Genomic DNA, 24,882 nt, shown 5'->3' on the forward strand with positions numbered 1-24,882 from the left:
AAACAGCTTTTGGTGGAAAAACTAGGGGAGAAGGGGGTGTTTCCAGAACGTCATGTGGATACTGGGGAAGATGCGGAGGCCAAAGCAATGCCACAGCCCCCCCCCCCCCCCCCCACGTGGATCCCATGATTAAGGCAGACATGACGGCCAAGGAGCTCCACTTGGTGCTCCGTATTAAGGAGGTGGAGCGTGAGGCAATGCATCTACGAGTGCGAGTTCTAGAGTTGGAGCGGGAACCCCCATTGGCGTCTGCCACCCCCATTCGGGGACAATCACCTGCCCTCTTCCATCAGGATAGCTTTGATGTTGGCAGACATGTGGCACTTGTTCCTCCGTTTAGGGAAACAGAAGTTGATTCATACTTTTGTGCATTTGAACGTATTGCGACTGCTTTAAGATGGCCTAAGGATGTTTGGCCAATATTGTTACAATGTAAGTTAGTAGGCAGGGCACAGGAGGTCTTAAATAGTCTTACTCTAGAACAGTCTCTAGATTATGAGGTGTTAAAATCTACTGTTCTACGTGCCTATGAATTAGTTCCTGAGGCTTATCGCCAAAAATTTTTCATAAGTCTTTCATAAGAATGAGAGTGATGGGAGAAGTTGCCTTCACCAATATTTTAATAAGCCATTAGTTAGTGGTGAAAAGATGGCAAGAAGTTGGCTGGTGTATTCCATGGAGAACAACAGCCTCTTTTGCTTCTGCTGCAAATTGTTTTCCAAGAGGATCATTCATTTAACAAGTTCAGGAATGGCAAATTGGAAACATGCGAGCGCATACCTCATAGCACATGAAAACAGTCCAGAACACCTCAATTGCATGAAAGCATGGAACGAACTGTCAGTGAGGTTAAGAAGTGGGGAAACAATTGATAAGCAGGAGATGGCCCTTCTGGAGGCTGAGATGGTGAGATGGAGAGCAGTGCTGACACGTCTCACTGCTATTGTGCAGTCACTGGCAGTTCGCAATTTGGCTCTAAAGGGACACACAGAAACACTGTTCACAAAATGGGAATTTTCTCAAAGAGGTCAAACTGATGGCCAGGTTTGATCCCATTATGAAAGATCACCTTAACCGTGTCACAAGAGGAACTGTCATGTTCTGTCAGTTTAGTTTGTTTATTTCAGCCTCTGTGTTTTCTGTTTCCTGTTTTATTTTGTAGTCTCTGTTCCTTTAGGGTTGTTTCTGTCTTCACTTCCTGTCTTGGTGATTGTCTTTCTAGCTCCTCATGTGTTGCACCTGTTGCCAATTACCCCTGCCTTCCCTGTGTGTATTTAAGCCTCTGTCCTTCCCCTTGTCCTCTGTCGGATTATCTGTTTTACTTCCTGTTTTTCTCCCAGTATTTCTCTGTGGTTCTTATTCCTCGTGCCGTCTGGTTAAGGATATTCCATGGTGCTGTCCTTTTCTGCGTTCCTACCCTGTCCTGATCTCCTGAGCCTCTCGTGTAAGCTTCCTTGTGCTTTTGTTTAGTTAAAGACTCATTTTGTTAAACATCTCTGCTCCTGGGTCCATCTACTTCACACAACCCTCACAGGAACAGCAAGTCACAACAGCTACCTAGGCCAGCATGTGGAGAATGAGCTCATTGATTTGTTGAGCAGCAAAATCACATCTGCTATAGTGGATGATATCAAGCAGGCAAAGTTTGTTTCAATAATTCTGGACTGCACCCCAGATATAAGCCACATAGAACAGTTGTCAGTGGTTATTAGAGTTGTGTCACTGATGAAGAAGCCCCATATCAAGGAACATTTTATGGGATTTTTGGAGGCAGAGGAGTCCACAGGCCATCACTTGGCATCCATGATCCTGACGAGACTTGAGGAGTTGGGAATTCAACAGAGCAAACATGAAAGGCAAAAATAAGGGAGTTCAAACCAGGCTCTTAGAAAAGAATCCCCGAGCTCTGTTTGTGCCATGTGGGGCGCATATATTGAATTTAGTTGTGTGTGATGCTGCAAAGAGATCTGTTGATGCTATGAGCTACTTTTGTGTCCTGCAAAAGCTTTAGACACTATTTTCAGCCTCCACCCAAAGATGGGCCTTATAGAAGAACCATGTGAGCATCACCTTAAAGATGTGGGCAGAAACAAGGTGGGAGAGCAAGGCCAAGAGCGTCGAGCCCATGAGGTACCAGGGAGCTGCCGTGAGAGAGCTTTAATCGAGGTGAGAGACCACACCAAAGACCCTGCTATAAAGGCGGAGGTCCAGTCTTTGTCTTAGGAGGTGGGCTCGTCCCACTTCAGTATCTGCATGGTTGTTTGGTATGACATGCTATCTACAATACAGCATGTCAGCAAACTCATGCAATCTCCTAATATGGATGTGGACCTAGTTGTGAGTCTTTTGAAGAAGACAGAAAGGGGTCTCCAGAGCTACAGGGCAAGTGGCTTTTTGACTGCACAGATGGCGGCAAAAGACCTTTGTGAAGAAATGAATATGGAGGCTGCTTTGAAACAAAAAACTCTAAGGTCCACAAAGCAACACTTCTCATTTGAATCACATGATGAGCCTATCAGTGATGCACTTAGGAAGTTGGAAGTTGAATTCTTCAATGTTGTAGTTGATGCAGCCACATCAGCCATCAAGGAGAGGTTTTCCACATTGGAAAATGTGGGAAACAAATTTGGAATTCTGACAAGCTTCCAAGTCTTGCAGATGAGGAGCTGGCAGAGCAATGTGAGGCACCCGGCACCACACTGCACTTTGAAGGGCATTCTGATTTGGAAAGTAGAGATCTTTTACAGGAAATTAAGAACTTCCGTGACCTGCCATCAAAAACCATGAGCCTCCTTGAGCTTATCACTTTTATGCATGATAAGGATCTATCGAAGATCTACCCCAACTTTTGGACTGATCTCAGGATTGCAGTTACTGTGCCAGTCACTGTGGCTCAAGCAGAGACGAGCTTTTCAAAACTGAAGTTGATCAAGACGTACCTTAGGTCAACCATGTCACAGGGATGACTGACTGGCCTTGCCGTCATCCGTATCAATCAATCAATAGGGGAGCAGATTTCATATGATGACATTATTGATGATTTTGCATCAAGGAAGGCCAGTTTTAGTTTGTGTTTTCTGTTCTTAGTGCAGTAGTGTAATATTAGATTTTCTTTAGTGTGTTTTTACATGTGTGTTTATTTATTCTATATTGTATTTGTATATTATTCTTAATATTTTATATTGTAGTATCTCTCTCTGCACTTGTTAACTTTTTCTATATCTGATTGTATATATTTTTGCCACTTTTATGTTGTAACTTATACTATGTTGTGCAGAATTGTGTGCATTGATTCTCTTAAATGTGTTATTCAAATGTTCTATTGAAGGATCTGTGCAATTGAGAAATTTAAGTTTCTCTTTCACTTATATTGTTATAATTAAAAAATTGTTTTTAAAACAATTCCATGTAGAACGGCCACTGACCATGAGCATAGGTCAATGCTATGAACAAATTAGAAACAGTGCATTTTCTTTCCACATTTGCCTGTCAAGCTCATCCAAGATTATATGTTGGAATGGAGAGAGTGGCACCACTGTACAGTTTTGTATGAGAAGTCCTTCTGCTGACACCAAAACACTGTGCTTCACATGAAGCATATCAGTTATATCATCACACTATATTCACTTGTCCATGGCATACTAAGCTGTTGACTCTGCTGATATTGCTTCATAATGGCCAGCTGTGGCTGAGGGGTATAGTGGTCGTCCTCCAACCTGAAGGTCGGCAGTTCGATCCCCAGTCTGACCCATCTGCATGCCGAAGTGTCCTTGGGCAGGATGCTGAACCCCGAATGGCCCCCGAAATGACAAAGTGTTGCGAAAAGATGCACTGTATGAATGTGTGTGAGACTGGATGAATGGAAAACTGTACTGTAAAGCACTTTGAGTGGTCACCAAGACTAGAAAAGCGCTATAAAAATACAAAACCATTTTCCATAATTTGATTTTCAATTGTCTTATTGTTGTTATTAAACTTTGTCAGTATTCCATTAAAACATTCGACACTTTTATCCAAAGCGACAAACAAAAATATGGAGGACCATACATGATTTAAGTATAAATAAATAAATGTATAAATAAATACAGAAATGAATAAATAAATAAGGAAATAAATAAATACAGAAATGTATAAATAAATGTCTTAAATATATTTACACATTTATTTTTTTACACATTTATTCATTTACACATTTCTGTGTCCGTATGCTAATGAGAAAGGCGGGCCTAACCGCAGTCTCATGCAGGATTGGTCACAGGAGAACAAATTTATTTCCTTATTTATTTATTTCTGTATTTATTTATACATTTATTTATACCAGAAAGAATAAAGTGGTCCTCAGTCACATTCTCATCCCATATAAAAGTCCAATTTAAAAACTGTACTAACAGCTGATTCAAACATGAAAAGGACATTTGTGAAGTTTTACTCTGAAAACGTCACGTCAGTCGTTAACGTTGACACGGTAGAGGGCTTGTGCAATCAGTCTTGTGAATGAAGCGTCTGTCTCCTGCAGACATGAAACTACTGGCCCGTGTTTTGCGTGGTCCGACAAGGGACTCTGTTTTCGGGGTTAAAAACTTGCTCGAGTCGACACAACACTGTCTCCCTGGAGGAGTGGAAGAGTGCATTGGAAAGTAAAGCCGCGGGCCCAGTGTGGGCAAGCCAAAGTGGAGAAGACGGGTGCACAATCCCAAACTTGCGGTAAGAGCTAAGCTACAGAGAGATGTCATTGCTAACTGCTAAGCTAACTCTTAGATCTGAATAGCATGTTAACAACTGTGGGATTAGCGAGAAAGTTGTTAAAAGAAGATGACCATTGAGAGCTTGAGTAGAACTAGTGCATGTTTAAAGATGTATGAAATGCTTAAACTTAAGAGTATGTTCAGGTTAAGATTTTTCATAAACGTGAATTTTTGTCCTGTTGTATTTTGTAGGAAACTGCCCTTCTCTTCACACCTCTGAGGCAAATGACCGGTGTTCCAGTTTAACTGGCGATCATGGCAGCTGGCGATATGTTTTCTTTATTCCAGATGTTGATGGTGGGTTGCAGAGCCTGTTGCAGATTCGACATTTTCACAAAGCGCCTGTCTGTGAAGTGCGGTGATCTACTGAAGGTCTTGTTGAAATAAAAATCATACAAAAACCCTTCACGAGTTAATGTGTCCATGTCAGCATCACATTTAGACAACAATATAAATAAAATGGTTAAAAAAAAAAAATTTGTATAAAAATCTTGAACGGGATTCGAAACAACAAGCCAAAGCACTATTGGCTTCTGTCCTGATGCGCTCTCATTACGCCACCGAGCCGTTGAGATCTTCATCGTGCGTCACATAAATGTCGCGTTCTTTGCTTTGTCAGCTGTATAACACCAGATGTGCTTTATGGTAACGACAGTATTATCTGCTGATAGTCCGAACACAGAATAAACGCTGCATACTTAATACCAGGCTTCACAAACTGATGCTCCTCTTCATAGGAGACACATGGAGTTCTGAAGAATACACACGCGTGGCCAGCTCCACTCAAAGTGCTTTAGTTGGACGCTGGTGATCATTACACTGCGCGCACACCAAACAAGTGTCATATGTAAGCGTTTCGTGTGCTCGTTGATATCATGGTTGGTATGAAGCAAGTATACAAACACGAGTAATGAGAGGCTCGGAAGAGCTTGTAGTTGGAAAAAAATACTAGTGTCATGTTTTGCTGGTTTGGTGTAAGGTCTTTTAAGTGTCGAGATGCAACACATATGCACATCTGCACACTCATCTTCACGAAGTTCAAACTGCCATTGCACTACAGAAGTCGCTGTAGAGAGTACACATTTATGTCAAGATAACCTCCATGGTTCACCAAAGTAATCTTTGAAGATTTTTTTGGGGTCATCTGTTTTTTATCTCTGTTTCCTCATCTTACATTGGGTCCAGCTTTACTGCCTTCAAATTGCAAGTCAGAATCATTTGCATTTAGCCAATGTGTAACATCTATTGACGTTTGTTTTGGAAACTGTTTTAAGGACATATTGTGTTGCATTCAGCTGTAGCAGTTAAAGATGTTTACTATGCTCTCTTGAGAAAATGGTTCACAAGTGTTCCTTTGCTGTGTTATAACAAGTGAGAGATGTGTTTGTGTGTATACATACATGCATTACACATTACTGCATTACTGTGATTGTGTTTTCTTCTTTTTCCTGGCATGGTTTATAATGAAAGGGTGGAAAAAGCCAAATACTATTGTGGATTTGTAGACCAGTGTTAGAGTTGTTTTATTCTATGAGAAAAGATACATTGTTAAAATATATTGTTTTTACTTTCATTCCTTATTCAAGTGCCAACTGGTAATCTTAAGGCTACCAGAGCGCCAAAGAACAGTTTGGAAAAAGTAAAGAATGAGCAAGAACCCATTCCTTTAAAGGCGCCTTCAACTTTGTGAAATCTCTCTTAACCACAGAGAAGGGAGGAACCCTCACGACCTCTAAACACCAGTCCAAAAAGCTGGAATTCCAGGGTTCTCTTATTGTTTATAATACACTAGCATGATCCGGCACCAAATCCAATCAGCCAATAGTGAGAAGAGAGATGTACATTTCATCTTCTTTGATCTCTCTAATGCAGTGGTTACCAACCTTTTCAAGCTCAAGATCCAAGACCTTGGCTTTGGTGAATGGCCAGATCCACCTATTGAAGCACTATGAAAAAAAGGATGGCCATATTGAAATTGCAACTTGCAGACTTTTATTTAGGCAAATTGTATTTGAATTACATAAAATGCTTTGGACCAACTTTCAAATGGATGCAACGAAGAAAACAATGTAGCTAGCATGTAAAGCAGGTCTGTCTTGCTTATAGAATAAAATAAATAAAACTAATTCTTATAGTTTATATTAATGTATTATTAATAGTATTATTACATTTTATTCCGACACCCAAAAAAGGGATGTGTAAGGAAATTATTTTTTATTAATTGTAGACAACAAAGAAAAAAATCTACATACTTGCACTGAGCAGATGATATTAGCTGCCATTGTTAAGGGAAAATGTTTATCCTCTGAAGCTTCATGTGAGTTACTTTGTTTTTTCAATTAACATTTTAGAAAGTAGAACAGTAACAGGAACAATAAAATTACAACAAAGAACAACATTTTCAGTTAGTTCAATTCTATGTCCCATCTTATGCAGCATCACTTCTCACAATGCCACCAGAAGGCAAAACTGTTAATGTGATGGCTGTGTTTGAATATTGTCTGAGTGCATTGTAGTTCAGCTCATAGCTACAGACAGCCAGTCTGAGGCAGTCTGTGAGGTGTCTGTCAGTAAGCCGGCTCCTGTACTTACATTTGATTATTTTCATTTGTGAAAAACGCCATTTCGCACAGGTAGGTGGATCCAAAGTAGGCACTCACTCTTAGTGCACATGCAGTGAGGAGTGGAAACTTCTCTCTGCTGACAAGTAGGGATGGGTATCGTTTGGTTTTTATCCGATACCGGTGCTTAACCGATACTTTTAAAACGATACCGGTGCCTAAACGGTGCCTGAACCGATACTTAAAAAAAAAAAAAGTTCACAAAACGACGCTTGACGACATTTGAGAAAGGCTTTTTTATTCTCTAATATATTAACTGTTTAAAGTAGATTATAAATATAAATAAATACAAAACACTTTTTAACTGAAAAATATGAATTATATATGAACTGCTAACAAAAGTTTACACTATACTTAAATAAATAAAAATAAATACAAAACATACAGACTCTGACATCGGTGCCTGAGACCCCCGTATCTCCGCGGCTGGGGCTGTCGCAGGCAGGCTTTGGCCCGCCTTCGTCCCCCCAAAAAGCAGACGCTTTTGTGAAACCTTTCTCGGCGTTGACTTCGTTCCTCCCGCACCCAGCCTTTCCAAGCCGACCCAGAGCCGGTCGCGGCGCACCGCCACGGAGGAAATGCACCCGGCGGGGGCCAGCAAGCGCCGGGGAGAGGTCTCGCGAGGAGATCCTCCCAAACCTGCACTGAAGCCCTGACGCACGCGGGGAGAGTTTGTCCACCGGCAGACACGCCCGACTCAGTAGTACTACACTAGTAGTCAGTCAGCTTTACCCAAGTGTACCCTCAGCCAAGTTCAGCCTGTATCATTGATTACAAGGCCAACACTTGACGATGCTAAGGTTCACAACTGAGGTTGTGCGGCCGCTAACACCTGCTAACATCTACTGTTGGTTTGTAACATAAATAGTGCAGAAGACCTTCAAACGTACAAGGGATATTTACCATCTCATCCTTTAAATTAAATGTATTTGTTTTGAAAATGTTATCATATATGCTGTAGATAAGAGATAGATAGATGTACAAAATGCCTTTATTAACATGAAATAAATCAGTACACAGAAATAATCTTATGTGGAATGGATGCACAAATTATGCATTTGCTTTATAACTTAATAGTGTAAGACTTACTTGATCAGGATAGCGAGATTTAACAGAACACTGCAAACTCATGTTGCTTTAGGTACTAATTGAATATAATGAACATGTAAAACGCTTTAAATTAACAAGACAATTCATGTTAACTTAACATAGGGAAATGAAATATACTTGCCATTAAAGAATATCTTTAAATTAACATAAAAAGTCATGTTTGTTTGACAGATAACAAACATTTGGTAGAGCTAACAGAAGGGTCACAGTTTGGTTAGGTCTTAACAGTAAAACTACCACCACAGAGAAGAGAAGATAGCATTCACTCTAAACCCTTCCACAGGCGACTGTCGGAACCATTTTTTCCAGTGATCATTCATAAACATCAGATTTTCTGATGATATCAGTTAACATTTGTTTCTCTACAACAAGAAAGTTTGGATTAAAAACTGCTTTGGACTCACCTCTCTCCACTCCTTGGTCCCCAGGCCCTGAAGGTACAACACCACCACTGCAAAGATGAACACATCATATCATAGGGTTATTTTTGTACTTTGTGGGATAAAATAAAAATAAACCTCGAAGTCAGTGGCATGTCAAAATGAAAATGAAGGTAATTGTTTTGTTTGATAGTGATTAATACACCAATAAAAAAAAAATTATACTCTGTGTTCGCTTTGTTCCATATTGAAAATGTCTAATTATTTATTTCTACAGTTATGTCGATTTTAACGGCGGCATGCAGAACAGAGCAAGTATTTTGTTCCTGCTTTAGAAGGAGAAGAAACCCTGATGACCCATAGATCCAAATTCTCATCTTCTTAGAAAAAAATGATGGAAGGAATTGGAAAAAAAAACAGGGTCAAACTAAATTAATAAATACCAAAAACAGAGAGGAAGTTATGGATGGTTGGCTAACTGATTCCATTTGGTGGAGAGAAAGGGAAGCATTTATGGGTCAGAGTGATTGTGTGTTAGAGTATGCAAGGGTATGTCGGGGGGTGTACATGGGGCGGCTATGGCTGAGGGGTAGAGTGGTTGTCCTCCAACCTGAAGGTCGGCAGTTCGATCCCAAGTCTGACCCATCTGCATGACGAAGTGTTGCTGAACCCTGAATGCCCCCCCCCCCCCCTAGAATAACAAAGTGCTGCGAATAGATGCACTGTATGAATGTGTGTGTGAATGGGTGAATGTAAAACTGTAATGTAAAGCGCTTTGAGTGGTCTTCAAGACTAGAAAAGCGCTATATAAATACAAAACCATTTACCATTTACATCAGCTCTTTTGAAATATTTACGAAAAACAGTCCGGCACTATGAGAAGACAGAGTTCACGGATGTTGTAAAAGATGAAGTCATCCTGCTCTGGATTGTCAGACTGTTTAGGTTATAAAGCATGAATGGAGGTAGTTTATTACCAGTTAATGGTCTTCAATGTTTGCTATTGCACAGTTTAAGTTTTGATGTTCACTTCTATTGAACTTAAATCAATCTGATTGAGTGATTTCCTGCTCCTGTTTTTTTTTTTTAAGAACTGACTATTTTCAAGGGGCTTCTTTTGTAGTTTTGTTTGTTCGGTTTCAAGACGATCACATTTATATCTTTATAAGTTTCAGAGGCCTGACAAAAGAGAATGACGGGCTTAAACAGCGTTTGTGGATTTGTGTCAAATATCTTAATTTTATTCACACATTCATATTAGGATGAACTCTTACTTTTGTGACATGCTGACTTTTGCGTGCTATCAGGTCAGAATATTTAGTTCTTCGAGAGTAATGATATTCCCATTGGCCCTGGCATTCTTTTTCCTTAATGGTAATTAGCAATTGCAATAGTTTATTATCAGTCTTACTCAGAAGAAATTAGTAAAAAAAGTAACTTTTGCACTCTTTAATGCATAACCAGCTCCATAAATAGTAAATGTTCCCTCAATGGTGATGGTAGTTCTGCCAATGAATATTGTCATGGAATTTGAAGTTTTGTGCTCATATTCTGTTATTGTTTTTGTGATCAATTTAACAATATACATTTGTTTTTGGTCAAATAAATAGGTACACTGTTCTTTCATGAAGTTTACTTGCTATATCGTTTTACTCTGGTGGTGGTGATATGAATTATAAAGACATCTGCTCTTCAGACACAACATTAGAACCATCACTAAAAGGTATTTTAGTATATAAATTCGAGCACTAAGCCACAACTTAAAAAATGTTTCAAAACTACCTTGGTCCAAAATAATGAAAGCATGTAATGATTAATGTTCATGATTTAACTGGCAAAGTTCTAAAGTATTGATCAAAACTTTTAGAAGGAGCGTTTTAGAAACTGGGTTGTATAGAGAGGTCACATTGGGCATTTTGAAAATATTCTATTCTATATTTCTGGACTCAACTTCAAAGCAGCAGTCATTGGACAGAGGTTTAAACTTTTCTGTGTGAAAGCAAAAATCTGTGCAATATATTATTAATGTGGGGAGAATTTTATCACGGAGAGCTGTGCCTGATCAGTGCTGCCTGCCTCAAGGATGTAAGCGGTTGATGGCTGCAATCAAAAATCTAATCTCAGCGGCATTTCTTTAGAGATGAAGGTACAACTGAAGCCGAGTGCACTCAGCCAGCAGAGACTGTGAACAACCACCCACAGGGATAGTTTAGGAATAGTTTAGTTAGGCGGAGACTCAACCATTAGGGTGCCCTCTGGGTCATTATCATAAATGGTTGTCCATGTTTTTAAAGCAGATGGAGGTGCCGAACTCAATGTTGACTTACACTTCAAATGCAATGAAACAACAGAAAGGCATCCAAGTGTCGGCAGGCCCCTACATTCATATCCGTATTGAAACAAAGTCTTTCACATGCATTGAATTATTTGTTGCCACCACCACAGTATTAACAGCGACTGACACATATTGAGTGATTTTTTTTACAGCCTCTCCTTACTCTGCCTCCGCTCTTACACACTGACACACACATTGATAATACACATCCAATCATACTGGTTAAAAACCACATAGTTTGGCCTTTGTGAACAGAAATGACATACATGCTTATTTGCATACAGAGCGGGGAATTAAGGGGTCACTGAAGACACATTAATAGTGTGAATGGACGTACTGCTGGCTGTCCACTTGTGATCATATCACTGGAATCCGATGTTAATACCCGGTCTGAACAAGACCTTAGAGAAAATGCAGTAAGAGCACATCACTAACTGCAAACATTGATGGACAGCCACGTGCCAAGGTGTCAGACGAAAACGTCATCAGCAAAGCAGCGACAAGCACACTTTTAAATTGTAAATCCCCCTCCTCTTTCTTAAGACACACACACAAACGGGCACTAACCAACCCCAAAAAAAGTACGATCCCCTGTAGCATTGTAAATATGCACTTGTTATGAAAAAGGGGCATCACCTCCTATCAGAGCAAATTTATGAAATGTAAAAGTTAATCAATCACAAACTAAAGGTTATGAATTATAGATTCAATGTAATTTTGTTCTGTACAAAGCCAGCAGCCAGTTACAAAAACATGAGATTTATTAACTAATATCTGGTAGGAAGGGAATACTTGAAAAGGATAACACATGAAATATGGAAAATGAAATAAATGAGCTACATTGATTTAAAGCAATGAAATAATTTGGGTAATGGAGGCAGATAATATTTTAAAGCTGGATTTTACTGTGATAATGTAAATAGCAATTATTCTATGAGTAATTGAATCTGTGAATGTAAATATTGATATAGTGCTTTACTGGTCTTGATGACCACTCAAAGCACTTTACAGCACTGCTTTTTTTTGCCATTTACCCATTCACGCATATTCATAGAGTACATCTGTGGCCCTTATTCTTTTCTTTCACTTTTGCAGCAAGATCCCCTGTTGTTCTCTCACATCGCCTCCTTTGGACAACAAACAGACTCTCTGCTAGAGGACTGCCAGAGGACAGAAATTCCTGAGGCTCTCACTCAGACATTTGCTTCAACACATACACCTTTCCCTGGAGGATCTCCATATATCAGTGCATGTCTGAAACCAGCTTATTTGTATGAAATTGGAAACAGGAGTTCATGGTCATCATGACTTTTGACCATGAAACTTTAATCAGTTCAAGCCCTAATATCATTGGGCATACACTCCAAACAGTATAAAAACAGCATTCATAGAATCCTAAAAGTACAACGTTTAAAACAAAGCAATTGATGTCTGGAGCATTAGCATAAACATTCAAGTTGTTGGGGTACTTTGGGCTGTCCAGGTGTAGGGCATGAAAAGGGCCTGAAGTAGGTTTGCCAGTTCATCGTTACCACACTCCTCCCAAAACCATCCCAAATCTGGATGGGTTGAGTTGAGGATTTTCCCGATTCATGAAGAGCATTCCCACTTCAGTTTGACTGAACATGTTCTTGTCATTTACATCCTAAAGGAGCAAGAAACAAGTTGACAATGAGAGGACATTCACTGCATGAAAAGAAGAGTTTGTGTCAGTACGTTTCGCAGAAACTTTTGGGAGAACTTTCAGTTAAAGGCTGTTCACAGGAATCTGCAGGCAGCACATAAAACTGTCAGGAATTGACGCGGGTTTACCAGTTTCTGGCAGTTTAACAACCCTTGGAATGTTGGGAGTTGACCCCCCTGCTCCTAAGCCTAGGGGAAACTTTCACTTGCAAATGACAATGCTCTGAGCTTTACAAATGCAAATCAGGATTGTTTCCCTCAGTGCAGATAACACCTTTTTCTAAATGACACCAACTAAACTATCAGGCGGAAGTACACCAGGCTTAAAATAAATATAAAACCTGAAACTGTAAATTGTTTCCCTTAAGTAAGTAAGTGTGCTATAATGAATTACATTGTATACCATGAGCAAAGGTCAATGCTATGAAAACATTTTTGAAACAGTGCACTTTATTTCATCATTTTATTATAATCCAAAACAATGAGGTATTTTTCCCTGGATAGGAGTGACAACCCATCAATTTTAATTGCCCATGAACACTATCCTTAATCTCAACCACTGTGCAGAGTGGCATGATTACAGTAACTTTTTTACTTGTGTTGGTTAAATACACAGTGGATGTGTTAACAACACATTAGCAATCCGCGCAACAGGAAGAAATTATGCTGGGGATTGTGAGTCTGTGCCCTGTAAGACCTAAATTTCTACTGGCTTTCCATAAAAATATCAGTCCTCCCAAAATACTGGCAAATACAGCACCATATTCACATGTCCATGGCAAACTAAGCTGTTGACTCTGCTGAAATTCCCTCATAATTTTAAATTCAATTGTCTTATTGTTGTTATTAAACTTTCACAGTATTCCAATAAAACACTCAGCACTTTTATCCAAAGCGACTTACAATAAGTGCAAACAACTATGAGGGTTAAAAACACAGAGTAGCAAGAATCATAAGTACAATTGCTTAACACAAGAAAGAATAAACTGGTCCTCAGTCACATACTCATCCCAAATAAATGTACAATTTAAAAGCAGTTATAACTGATGCTTTAAGATGAAAAGGACATTTCTGAAGTTTTACTCTGAAAACCTCACGTCACTCATTCGTGTCATCACCTGATGGGCTCGTCCAATCACAGCCTCGTGAATGAAGCGTCTGTCTCCCACAGATATGAAACTACCGGCTCGTGTTTAGCTTGGTCCGACATGTGACTCTGTTTTCGGGGTAAATAACTTGCTGAGGCGGCACGATACGGTTTCCCTGGAGCTGCAGTGTTTTCTTGGCTTCGCAAACTTCTACCGCCGATTCATACGGGATTACAGTACGGTCGCTACACCACTCACCAGACTCACATCTCCTAAAATCCCTTTCACCTGGTCCCCTAGTGCGGAGAGAGCGTTTGTAGGGCTCAAGACTCGGTTTTCCACCGCTGCGGTACTGGTTTACCCTGATCCGGCCCTGCAGTTCGTCGTGATGGGTGGATGCCTCAGATACCGGGGCCAGGGCTGTCCTCTCCCAACGTTCCCCAGGGGACGGTAAGTTGCACCCTTTTGCCTTTTTCTCTCACCATTTCTCTCCCACCGAGCAGAACTACGATGTCAGTAACCGGGAGTTGCTGGCCGTCGTCCTGGCGCTGGGAGAATGGCGCCACTGGCTGGAGGGATCGGAGCACCCGTTCATCGTGTGGACGGATCACAAGAACCTGCCGTACCTCCAGTCAGCTAAGAGACTTAACCCACGATAGGCTAGGTGGGCTCTGTTCCTGGGACGGTTGAACTTTTCCTTAACTTACAGACCTGGATCCCGCAACACCAAGCCAGATGCTCTCTCCCGGCAGATGGCCCCTGCCATCCCCTGTCAGTCTCCGGAGACCATCCTTCCTCTATCGTGCATTGTGGCAGCGTTTTTTTGGGAGGTGGAGTCCCGGGTCAAGGAGGCCCAGCTCACGGATCCTGGCCCAGGTAACGGTCCTCCTAACCGCCTTTATGTCCCGGCCCCCCTCAGATGTCAAGTGCTAGTTTGGGGCAGAGGTGTAAAAAGTACTAAAATATTGTACTTAAGTAAAAGTACACTTTGATGAAATTTTACTTAAGTACAAGTAAAAGTACCCATCCAAAAATCTACTCAAGAAAAAGTAGTTCATTTAAAATGTACTTTAAGTAAAAGTTACGTAGTTACTTCCAACAACTTGATGGGGGCCACTCCTATACAGTGCAAAAAGGACAAGACGTCATAAATCCAATCCAAAAAGTTATTTTTAATTAAAGGAGAATCTTTACATACATAACTGCAATGACATTAAAAATGTCTAACACTAAAATTTAAACATGTCAACACAACATTTAAGAAGTTCTGGCAGGACATGTCAAGACATGAACCACATGACAGCTAAAATAAAAAAGTTAAAATGCCGCTGTCCCACTGTATATTTAAACTTTTGGTTAAACTTTGGTCCACCTTTAGTGCACTAGTCTACAGACTCTTCTTGAGTTTGAACAGCAGTGAACAGCATCCAGCACAGCCGAAGAGTCGCTCGCAGGCGGCCGAGGCAGGTAGGCCAGTAGGCTATTGAGTTTCAGGCAGTGTTGTTCAAAAGAACGCGTTCATTAAACACTGAACGCAACTTAATGACAAATAAGGAATTTGAACGGTGAACATGTTCATATTATCTGAGGTATTATCTAGCTAAAACGTTAAGGAATGTTTTCCTTCTCCTGAGGAGAGATGCTGTCTAAATTGCACCATGTCGTTGCGATCGTTGTTGTGTTTATTTGAAAATAAAGCAGTCTTACAGGGCAAAATACCGTCTGACAGTTACAATTCCGTTTTTGTGGAAAATCATTTGAAAAAAAAATAAAAGGGGGGGGGCGCCAGTAGTGAAGCTTGCATAGAGCGCCAAATGTTCTATGGCCGGCCTTGTGTACGCAGTGATTCTCAAACTGTGTGGTGCGGAGGCATAACAGGTGGGGCGCGCGACCAGGAGGGGAAAATGCGAGGCGGAACTAATATTATAGCCGAACAAATGTGTTGACGTCCGCATGTCTTTAACGGCGGAGCAATAAACAAATCGCTCTTTCGCCGGAGCCAGGGGTCGGCAACCCACGGCTCTTCAGCCGCTCTGCAGTGGCTCCCTGTGCAGTGTTCTGCATGTCGCGCATATTTTTCGCGAACAGTGAACTTTACGATCAGTTTTCATATGTTGAACGTGCACGTGAGGGAACGTCATCCACTCTATGCAGCATCTACCACTGCAGTGAGAATTGTCTTGGGCCCTGAACAATTTTTTTTTTTACTCAGTAACGGATGTAATTTCCAATGTAGCGAAGTACAATACTTCAGTCAAAATCTACTTAAGTAAAAGTAAAATTACCCATTTCAAAAATTACAAAGTACACAAAAAAACTACTCAATTACAGTAACGTGAGTAAATGTAATTCGTCACTTTACACCTCTGGTTTGGGGACATGCGTCCAAGCTAGCCTGCCATCCTGGGAACCAGCGAACTCTGGAGTTCATCCGCCGGCGCTTTTGGTGGACCGGCATTACTCAAGATATCCAGTCCTTCATCGCCGATTGCTCGGTCTGCGCCCGTGGAAAGGCCTCTCACCAACATTCCTCTGGACTACTCCGACCACTTCCCATCCCAAGCCGTCCATGGTCCCACATCGCTGGGGATTTTGTCACAGGGCTCCACCTATCAGCAGGTAACACAACAATACTCACCATTGTGAATCGCTTCTCTAAGGGCGTGCATTTTGTCCCTCTCTCCAAACTCCCCTCTGCGCTAGAGACAGCTGACCTCCTCACCCAGCATGTGTTCCGGTCGCACGGTCTGCCTCTGGACATAGTCTCCGACCGTGGACCCAAGTTCACCTCACAGGTTTGGAAGGCATTTTGCCGGGCTCTGGGGGCATCGGTCAGCTTGTCCTCGGTTAGAACCCCCAGACGAACGGACAGACCGAGCGAGCAAACCAGGACTTGGAAAATGCCCTCCGCTGCGTTTCTGCCCGACATCCGTGAAGCCCGACATCCGTGAAGCGATCGTTTCGGCGTCGAGTCTATTTTTTCCGCTTGACGCGAGCGTATCGCAACAGGAAACACACTGAAAAATGATTTAAAACGATATAGATGACATATTTTATATGATATAAATGATCAAATATGCATCCCTTACTTTGTATTCACGTTCTGTTGTCTTGGAGTTTTAATTTTACCACTTTTACCAACCACATTATTAAATGTCCCCCTCTGCCCATCCACTACAGCCACACAAGCAGTGATAAAGATAAAAAGAGAGAGGGGGGGGGGGGGCTACGTATTCTCCACATAGGCTTGAGTGGAGAATACGTAATTTACCCTCGACACCCGACATTTAAAGGAGCAAACAGCGGAGAAGTTCTTCAACATGGATGACATTAAATTAATAATTGAAGTGGAGAAGTAACTTGAGAAGTTGATTCTCAGCATATGTTGTATAAAGACAACACCAAAAAAGACACATGTTGGGATGCTGTTGCAGTAAATGTTGGAGCAACAAGTAAGTATATGCTTGAAAAAAATGATTAAATGCCGTTTTTACTGCAGGCTGATAGCAGCAGAAGTATGAGATATTATTAGTAATGCGCGTCACTTCGGCGTCGCTACCGCGTCCGGTGTGACCAGCCAAGTGCCGGCGCGCCAGGGATTAGCGCTTACGCCACGCTTCGGCGTCGCTTCCGCGTCCGGTGTGAACCCGGCGTCACTCTTACCCCTCTGAGAGCTCCCGGGTGGCGTTCATGATTACTCACCTTTCAGGAAGAGCCCGAGAGTGGGCTACCGCAGAGTGGGAGAAGAAGTCGATCACCTGTGTCTCAGCGAGGAGCTTCGCCGAAGCCCTCAGCAAAGTTTTCGATCATCGCAAACCAGGCAGCGAGGCGGCTCGGGGACTGTTGGACCTGCGACAGGGAGGCAATCGAGTCGCCGATCATGCTATAGGCTTCCGCACCCTGGCGTCGGAGAGCGAGTGGGGAGAGAATTCTTTGTGTGACACTTTCCTGCACAGTCTATCTGAGGACATTAAAGACCACCTGGCCCCACTCGATCTGCCATCCAACTTTGATTCTCTGGTTACTCTGGCTATTAAGATTGATAATCGACTCCATGAGAGGAGGATGGAGAAGGCTTGATGCAACGATAGACCGCCAGCCCGATGGGGGCAGCCTTCGCCATTCCGTATCCCTGCTCCTTCTTCTGTTCCAGTGAGGCCAGCGGACAGCGCCACAGTGTCTCCCTGTGGTCAGGAGGAGCCCATGAAACTTGGGCGCACTCCCCTCTCTTCTGAGGAACGTCTGGAACGGGAGCTAGCTAAGCAGCTCAAGCTAAGCAGCTCAAGCTGATCCCAGAACCACTCCCTGTTCCCCAGGAGGCCAACGCCCTGGATGGCCGCCTGTTGTGTCATGTTACTCACCGTACTTCAGCTTTGAGCCTCACAATCTCAGGTAACCACGCTGAGATTATATCCTTTTTGCTCATTGACTCACCTCAGGTGCCGCTTGTTTTGGGCCTGCCCTAGGCTCAAGAGACACAACCCTCACTTTGACTGGTCAACTGGGTTGATTTTAGGATGGAGTGAATTTTGCCTCTCATCCTGCCTTGTGTCTGCCTCTGCTAGTTGTTGTCCCCAGAACTCTGACTCTTCCCCAGATTTTCCTGATCTCTCGGATGTCCCACCTGGATTTGAAGTAGGTTTTCAACAAGTCCCGTGCTACCTTCTTACCCCCCCATCGGCCCTATGACTGCACCATCGACCTCCTCCCGGGGGCCTCTCTTCCTAAGGGTCGTCTTTACTCCTTGTCTGCCCCTGAGATGGAGGCCATGAACAAATGCATTCAATGCTCCCTGGCTACTGGGATTATCCGCCCCTCATCCTCTCCCACTGGTTCCGTTTTTTCAGTAAGTAAGAAGTAAGTAAGAAGGACAAATCCCTGCGTCCTGGCATCGACTACAGAGGTCTGAACAATGTCATGGTCAAAAACAGGTATCCTCTTCCACTCATTTCCTCTGCTTTTGAACTATTAAAACTATTTTTCCAAGCTAGATTTAAGAAATGCTTATCATTTAGTTCTCATTCGGGAGGGGGACGAAAGGAAAACGGCCTTTAACACCCCTAGCGGCCACTATGAGTATTTGGTCATGCCATTTGGTTTAACCAAATGGCAGTTTTTCAGGCGTTGGTCAATGATGTTATGAGGGACATGTTAAATAAGTTGGTTTTTATTTACCTGGATGACATCTTGATTTTTTCCAAGTCAGAGGAGGAGCATGTGCAGCATGTCCGACGGGTTCTTCAGCGGCTACTGGAGAATCAGCTTTTTGCCAAGGCTGAAAAGGGTGAATTCCATCAGCAAACTGTTAGCTTCCTGGGGTTCATTGTGGCACCCGGCAGCATCCAGATGGACCCTGCTAGGGTCAGTGGAGTTATGACAGGAAGCAGCTGCAGAGGTTCTTGGGCTTTGAACATTTCTACAGACGTTTCATCAGGAACTACAGCTCTGTTGCAGCCCCTCTCCATGCCCTCACGTCCCCAGGAACCAGGTTTTCATGGAGTCTCCAGGCAGAAGAGGCCTTTCGGTCTCTTAAGCAGCGGTTCTCTTCTGCACCCATCCTCACCTTGCCAGACCCGAAGCTGCAGTTTATCGTCGAGGTCGACACTTCTGGGGTGGGGGCGGGGGCAGTCCTCTCCCAGAGCTGTTCCAAGGACAACAAGGTTCACCCCTGTGCTTTCTTTTCCAGGAAGCTTTCCCCTGCTGAGAGGAACTATGATGTGGGCAACAGGGAGCTGCTGGCTGTGAAGCTGGCTCTAGAGGAGTGGAGGCACTGGCTGGAGGGGGCTGAGCAGCCATTTTTGGTGTGGACCGACCACAAGAAACTGGAGTATATAAGGACTGCTAAAAGACTAAACTCTCGTCAAGCCAGGTGGGCACTGTTTTTTAACCGCTTTGATTTTACACTGTCCTATCGCCCTGGCTCCAGAAACATCAAGGCTGATGCCCTGTCCCGCCAATTTGAGCTGGAGGACACCCCCGGAACCCATGCCACCATCCTGCCATCAGCGTGCGTCATTGGAGCTGTGACATGGGGCATTACTGATAGGGTCAGAAAGGCACTGGAGGGGGCAGAAATCCACAGGACTTTCCCCTTTCCAGTGTGTTTATGGATATCAGCCACCCCTGTTTCCTGAGCTAGAGGAAGAGATTACGGTGCCATCTGCTCAGGCCTTGGTGCGCCGATGCCATTTTACTTGGAGAAGAGCACGGGCGCCTCTCCTCCGCACCTCCAGCCGATACAAGCAGGTGGCTGAAAAGGGCCGTTCTCAAGCTCCGCACTACAACGTTGGCCAAAAAGTCTGGTTGTCCACCCGGGACCTTCCTCTCCACTTTGAGTCCCGCAAGTTAGCTCCCAGATTCGTTGGTCCGTTCCCCATCACAAAGGTGGTAAACCCTGTGGCGGTGCAGCTCAAGCTCCCCAGGACAATGAGGGTTCCTCCGACCTTACATGTGTCCAAGGTCAAACCCGTCAGGACCAGTCCGCTGGCTCCCTCCACTATGAGTGGAAGAGGATACCTGTTTTTGACCATGACCCCGTCATTGATGGGGGGCCAACATACACAGTTAGGCGTCTTCTTGCAGTCCGCCGCAGGGGTCGTGGACTTCAGTACCTCGTGGACTGGGAGGGTTATGGGCCCGAGGAGAGGTCCTGGGTCCCTTTTAGGGACTTTTTTGCTAAGACTTTGATTCAAGATTTCCACCGGCGTCACCCGGACCAACCGGGGACGTCTGGAGCCGTCCCTTGAGGGGGAGGTACTGTAACATTTGTTCAGTCTGTTTGTTTGTTTGTATTCACTTCCTGTTTTATTTTGTTGTCCGGATTCTTGTGTCTTGTGTCTAGCTTTACTTCCTGTTGGTTACCCCACACACCTGTACCTTGTTTGTCATTAAGCACTCCCTATTTATACCCTGTGTTTCCCCTAACCCCCTACCAGATTGTCATTGTCTCCGTCGTGTGTACATGCTCTCCAGCTATTTCCTCCGTGTTTTTGACTACCTGTTTTTTTACTCTGCCTGGATTTATGACTTTGGATTTTGCCTTACCCCTGAATGGACATTTAAAGTAAAGTTTGATTTTTATACATTATCTTTCTGTCTCCTGAGCTTCTTTTCTGTAACTGAGTCCCAGAATTGTCAAGGACCGTCACATAAGATACATCTGACCTTTCACACCTCCCTCATCAAACCTGTCTCCACCTCTCCATTGAGCCCTCCGGCCGAGCCCCCACCGCCCACCCGGCTCATCGACGACCATCCGGCATACACTGTCTCCAGCATCCTGGATGTCCGACGACGAGGCAGGGGGTACCAGTACTTGGTAGACTGGGAGGAATACGGTCCTGAGGAGAGGTCTGAATCTCCCGACAACGCATCCTGGACCCGACCCTCCTTCGAGACTTCTATCGTGCCCATCCTGACCCCCCTGGTAGGACGCTTGGAGGCGTCCTACCAGGGGGGGGGGGGGTACTGTCGCAGTTTGCTATGCCTCCAGTGCCCCTCCTCCTCTCTTCTCTCCTTTTCCCTCAGGTGCAGCTCATCTCATTAGATGACTTGGCGGAGGCTCACCAAGGAGCACACCTGCACTCATCACCCTCTGGCTATATCTACCCTGTCTGTGCAGCGACTCATCGCCAGTTCGTCATTGTCACTACCTTGGTAGATACTCGATCTCGGACCCTCAGTCTATTTCTCCTGATGTGTATATCTTGTAACCCCCGTGTTTGTTCTCCTGTCCTCCAGGACCCTTTCATCCTGCTCACCTGCTCTTCCTCCCCGCTGACGATCTCCCGGAGCTATCAGCTACCCCGTCATCCTGCCCTCCTGCTTCTCCTCCCCGCTGACGAACTCCCGGAGCCATCAGCACCCAGTCTTTCTACCTTGTCCCACAATAAATAAACAGCCTTGAAAGCACCAACTTCGTGCTCTGTGTTTGACTCTGCTCTGGGGTCCCTCCACCCGACCTGAATCGTCACAAGAATGACGTCTCAGGATTGTAAACCATCCGTTCTGTTGGAATGAAGCCCTTTGAACATGTAACTGTTTGTTTGAAAAAGTGAGTTTCCCAGAAATTAAATAAAATTACTCAAGAGGTAGCATAGATGACGTAACATCTGAAACTCCTACAATCATGTGTCTGCAAAGTAAAACTCCAAAAGGTACTACTGTTTGTACGAATATTCTACTTCAAATTAGTACATTTGATAAGTAATTATAAATTAAATCATTTAAGTACATTTTAATTGAATCTTTAAGTACATATGTTCTCCAAGCCTACTGTGGTCTTCACTCAATGACTATTTCTAAAGGGCGAGGTCACATATTCAATATCACCATGACCCAATAAACATTTGTTTGTTGGGGGGGATGACTATACAACAACATTTGACATAAAGCTATGATGAGATGAAATATAACATTCTTAGTAATAGTTACATGGTAAATATATAGTTGCATGTTAGATGAACATCTCAGACTTTATGCAATTTTATCAATTTACCTAAAAGCAATTTGGAAAAAATATTAAAGAAAGTACAGAAGGTTTGAACATTATTCTCACTTTGCTGCAGATGAAATGTGATGATTATCAGCACAGAGTGGAATGGGGTTTGATGGCCTCAGTATGTAACGTTAATCAGTTGAGCATGGGTTCAAGGCCAGTTCTACCTGAATAATCTTAACTGTTAATTCAGTGCAGGATTTTGATTCTGCCCAGTTTCAAGCTGGGGACCTTTTGTATATTAAGTAAATGTGATAACCCCTACAGTACAATAACTGAACTGCCAATGATTACCAAATTTCTATCAAATGATAGATTGAGTAAAATCTGTTGAGATTCAATAATCCAAAAGTGTTTTAGCTGACTAAACTGACTGACTGACTGTCAGCTAATTTTGACCTCATTGTGTTTGACAAAAGCATCAGCGCAGGATGTTGTTTCGACCCAGGTTCATGCTAAGGACCTATCGAGCATTCAGGCTGTCTGTGAAAAAGACAACACAGATACACTCCTCTTCTTGAAATCGAATACCAGTCTTCTGCGTGACAGGCAGAGATACTGGCCTCTAGACTGCTGCAATGTGACATCTAATGGGTTTCCTGTATTTATAAAATCGTTCCCCTTTTTCTAATGAATGGGACCATTTTTAACATAACATTTTTTCCATTTTGGTCAAGTGACATTTCTGTGAATTGAGTAGTAAGATATGAATGAGTTGTCTATTTGCAGCAAATCAGAAGGTATTTGACCTCTAACCCCCAGTCACTAACTAATCAATCGATGTGTAGAGAATCAATACAAATTATTACCATTTATTCACTCCAGCCCTTAACGGAGACACTTATTTACAGGCATGGATCTGCCGGGCTAACTGGTTCAATCATTTATCAGTAGCTATCTATGCTGTGTGACATTATCAGCAGGTATCGACTCTGTTCCTGTATTGGCCGGATGCTGGGGTCCAGTTGAAGGCTCTAACCGTGGACATGAAAGAGGGGGCACTGTAGCCACAGCGAGTCAAGCTTCCCTTTTTCCTACGGTGGGGAGAAAAGCTTTGAAGTTCAAGACCCATCTGAAACAATCATTACACTCAACCATGGCTCTCCACCTCCACCCAGCTCAGGAAAAAAGACTAATCTGTGGTGATGTGTCACTGAGGACCCCTGGTCTCCTGACTGATAGTGTGGGCAGAGATTGTGTCTGTGTGTCTCTTCCTAACAATATGTAAATCCAGAAGCTTATTCTGTCCAAATTTACAATCTATATTTCCATTAAGTTAAACTGTAATCCTGATTATTTTTTACCAGCACAATATAATGTGTCCTTCCTCCTCACAGATAGTGCCTGCCTGTCACTGGGTTTAAATCTTTACAACTCCAAGATGTGATAATTGAGATAAATGTTCAAAACAGGTTATCCCTGTTGACATTTACCTTCTTGCATGTTAAGTGACATTTAACTGAATCATAACGTTTACCTGAAGCTTTTGGAGCTTTATGATTATTACTGATTGTTAATAAGATCAGGAATTAGTTCTCTAACTTTAAATCCATGACACAGATAGAGATTTATGGAGTGGTTTTAGATTGTTCAGCTTCTATCACGCAGACACACTTGTTAGAATTGATCATGAGTCTATGAGAGTAATAGGTTCACATTAACACAACGTGTCTCAGCTGTCAGAAATATGAAGGCTTGTCAGATGTGACGTCAAACAAAGATCGCTTGGTTTATAGTAAGAAATCATAAGAGCATTGCTGTTTACCATGGTAGTGCTGAATCTGCATCAGTTTTCTGTCAGTCAGTATTGAAGTATCATTTTTGTCATGGATTTTTGTCTTGTAAATATTCCGTTGACACATCTGTTGTGTTCTGCTACCATGGTTACAGGTGTTCTCATCTGGTGTAGGGGTTAGACTAGAAAATGTGCTGTTTCCTTAATACTGTCTGGGTTTATCTTGAGAGAATAGGCTCAAATGTCTGATATGATCAAAGTGAACACAAGCAGCAGATGTTGTTTTACTACTCCAAGCTACAACACATGGTCTAACACATTTTGAATAAAAACAGCATTTAGTTCATTTGAATCCTCTGCATTATTATTTAGTTTTCAATTTTTAGCATCACCCTCATCAAACTGAACATCAAATAACAAACTATCTGATTGAAATTCTACATGATTCATTGATTAGCGAGGAGCAGCCAGGTTTTAAGAAAAAACATTAGTAAGGAAAAATATATTATGCAAAGTATTTCAATTAAAATAAATGTTACACATATTAAACAGATTGGTGTGCTCCAAAGACATAGCAAACATAAATGCACATTAAGATATTAAGTCACCCACTTGTAATGCATGCAAGGATGAGAGGGATGATGATGATAATAAAATGATAACCAGTGTCAATTCTGATTACCCAGAG

General features: G+C 42.7%; 1 protein-coding gene across 1 annotated transcript in view; it reads right to left on the minus strand.

Annotated features, from left to right (window-relative positions):
• The window catches only part of LOC128446590 (copine-9-like), a 211,097-nt gene that overhangs the window by 150,426 nt on the left and 35,789 nt on the right, over positions 1-24,882 (minus strand). Inside the window, exon 3 of the mRNA XM_053429640.1 lies at positions 8,881-8,927. Coding sequence (XP_053285615.1) covers positions 8,881-8,927 — 47 coding nt within the window. The remainder of the gene's footprint in view (positions 1-8,880; positions 8,928-24,882) is intronic.

The sequence above is a fragment of the Pleuronectes platessa genome, chromosome 2 (assembly GCF_947347685.1).
Source record: "Pleuronectes platessa chromosome 2, fPlePla1.1, whole genome shotgun sequence".
In the NCBI taxonomy this organism is placed as follows: domain Eukaryota; kingdom Metazoa; phylum Chordata; class Actinopteri; order Pleuronectiformes; family Pleuronectidae; genus Pleuronectes; species Pleuronectes platessa.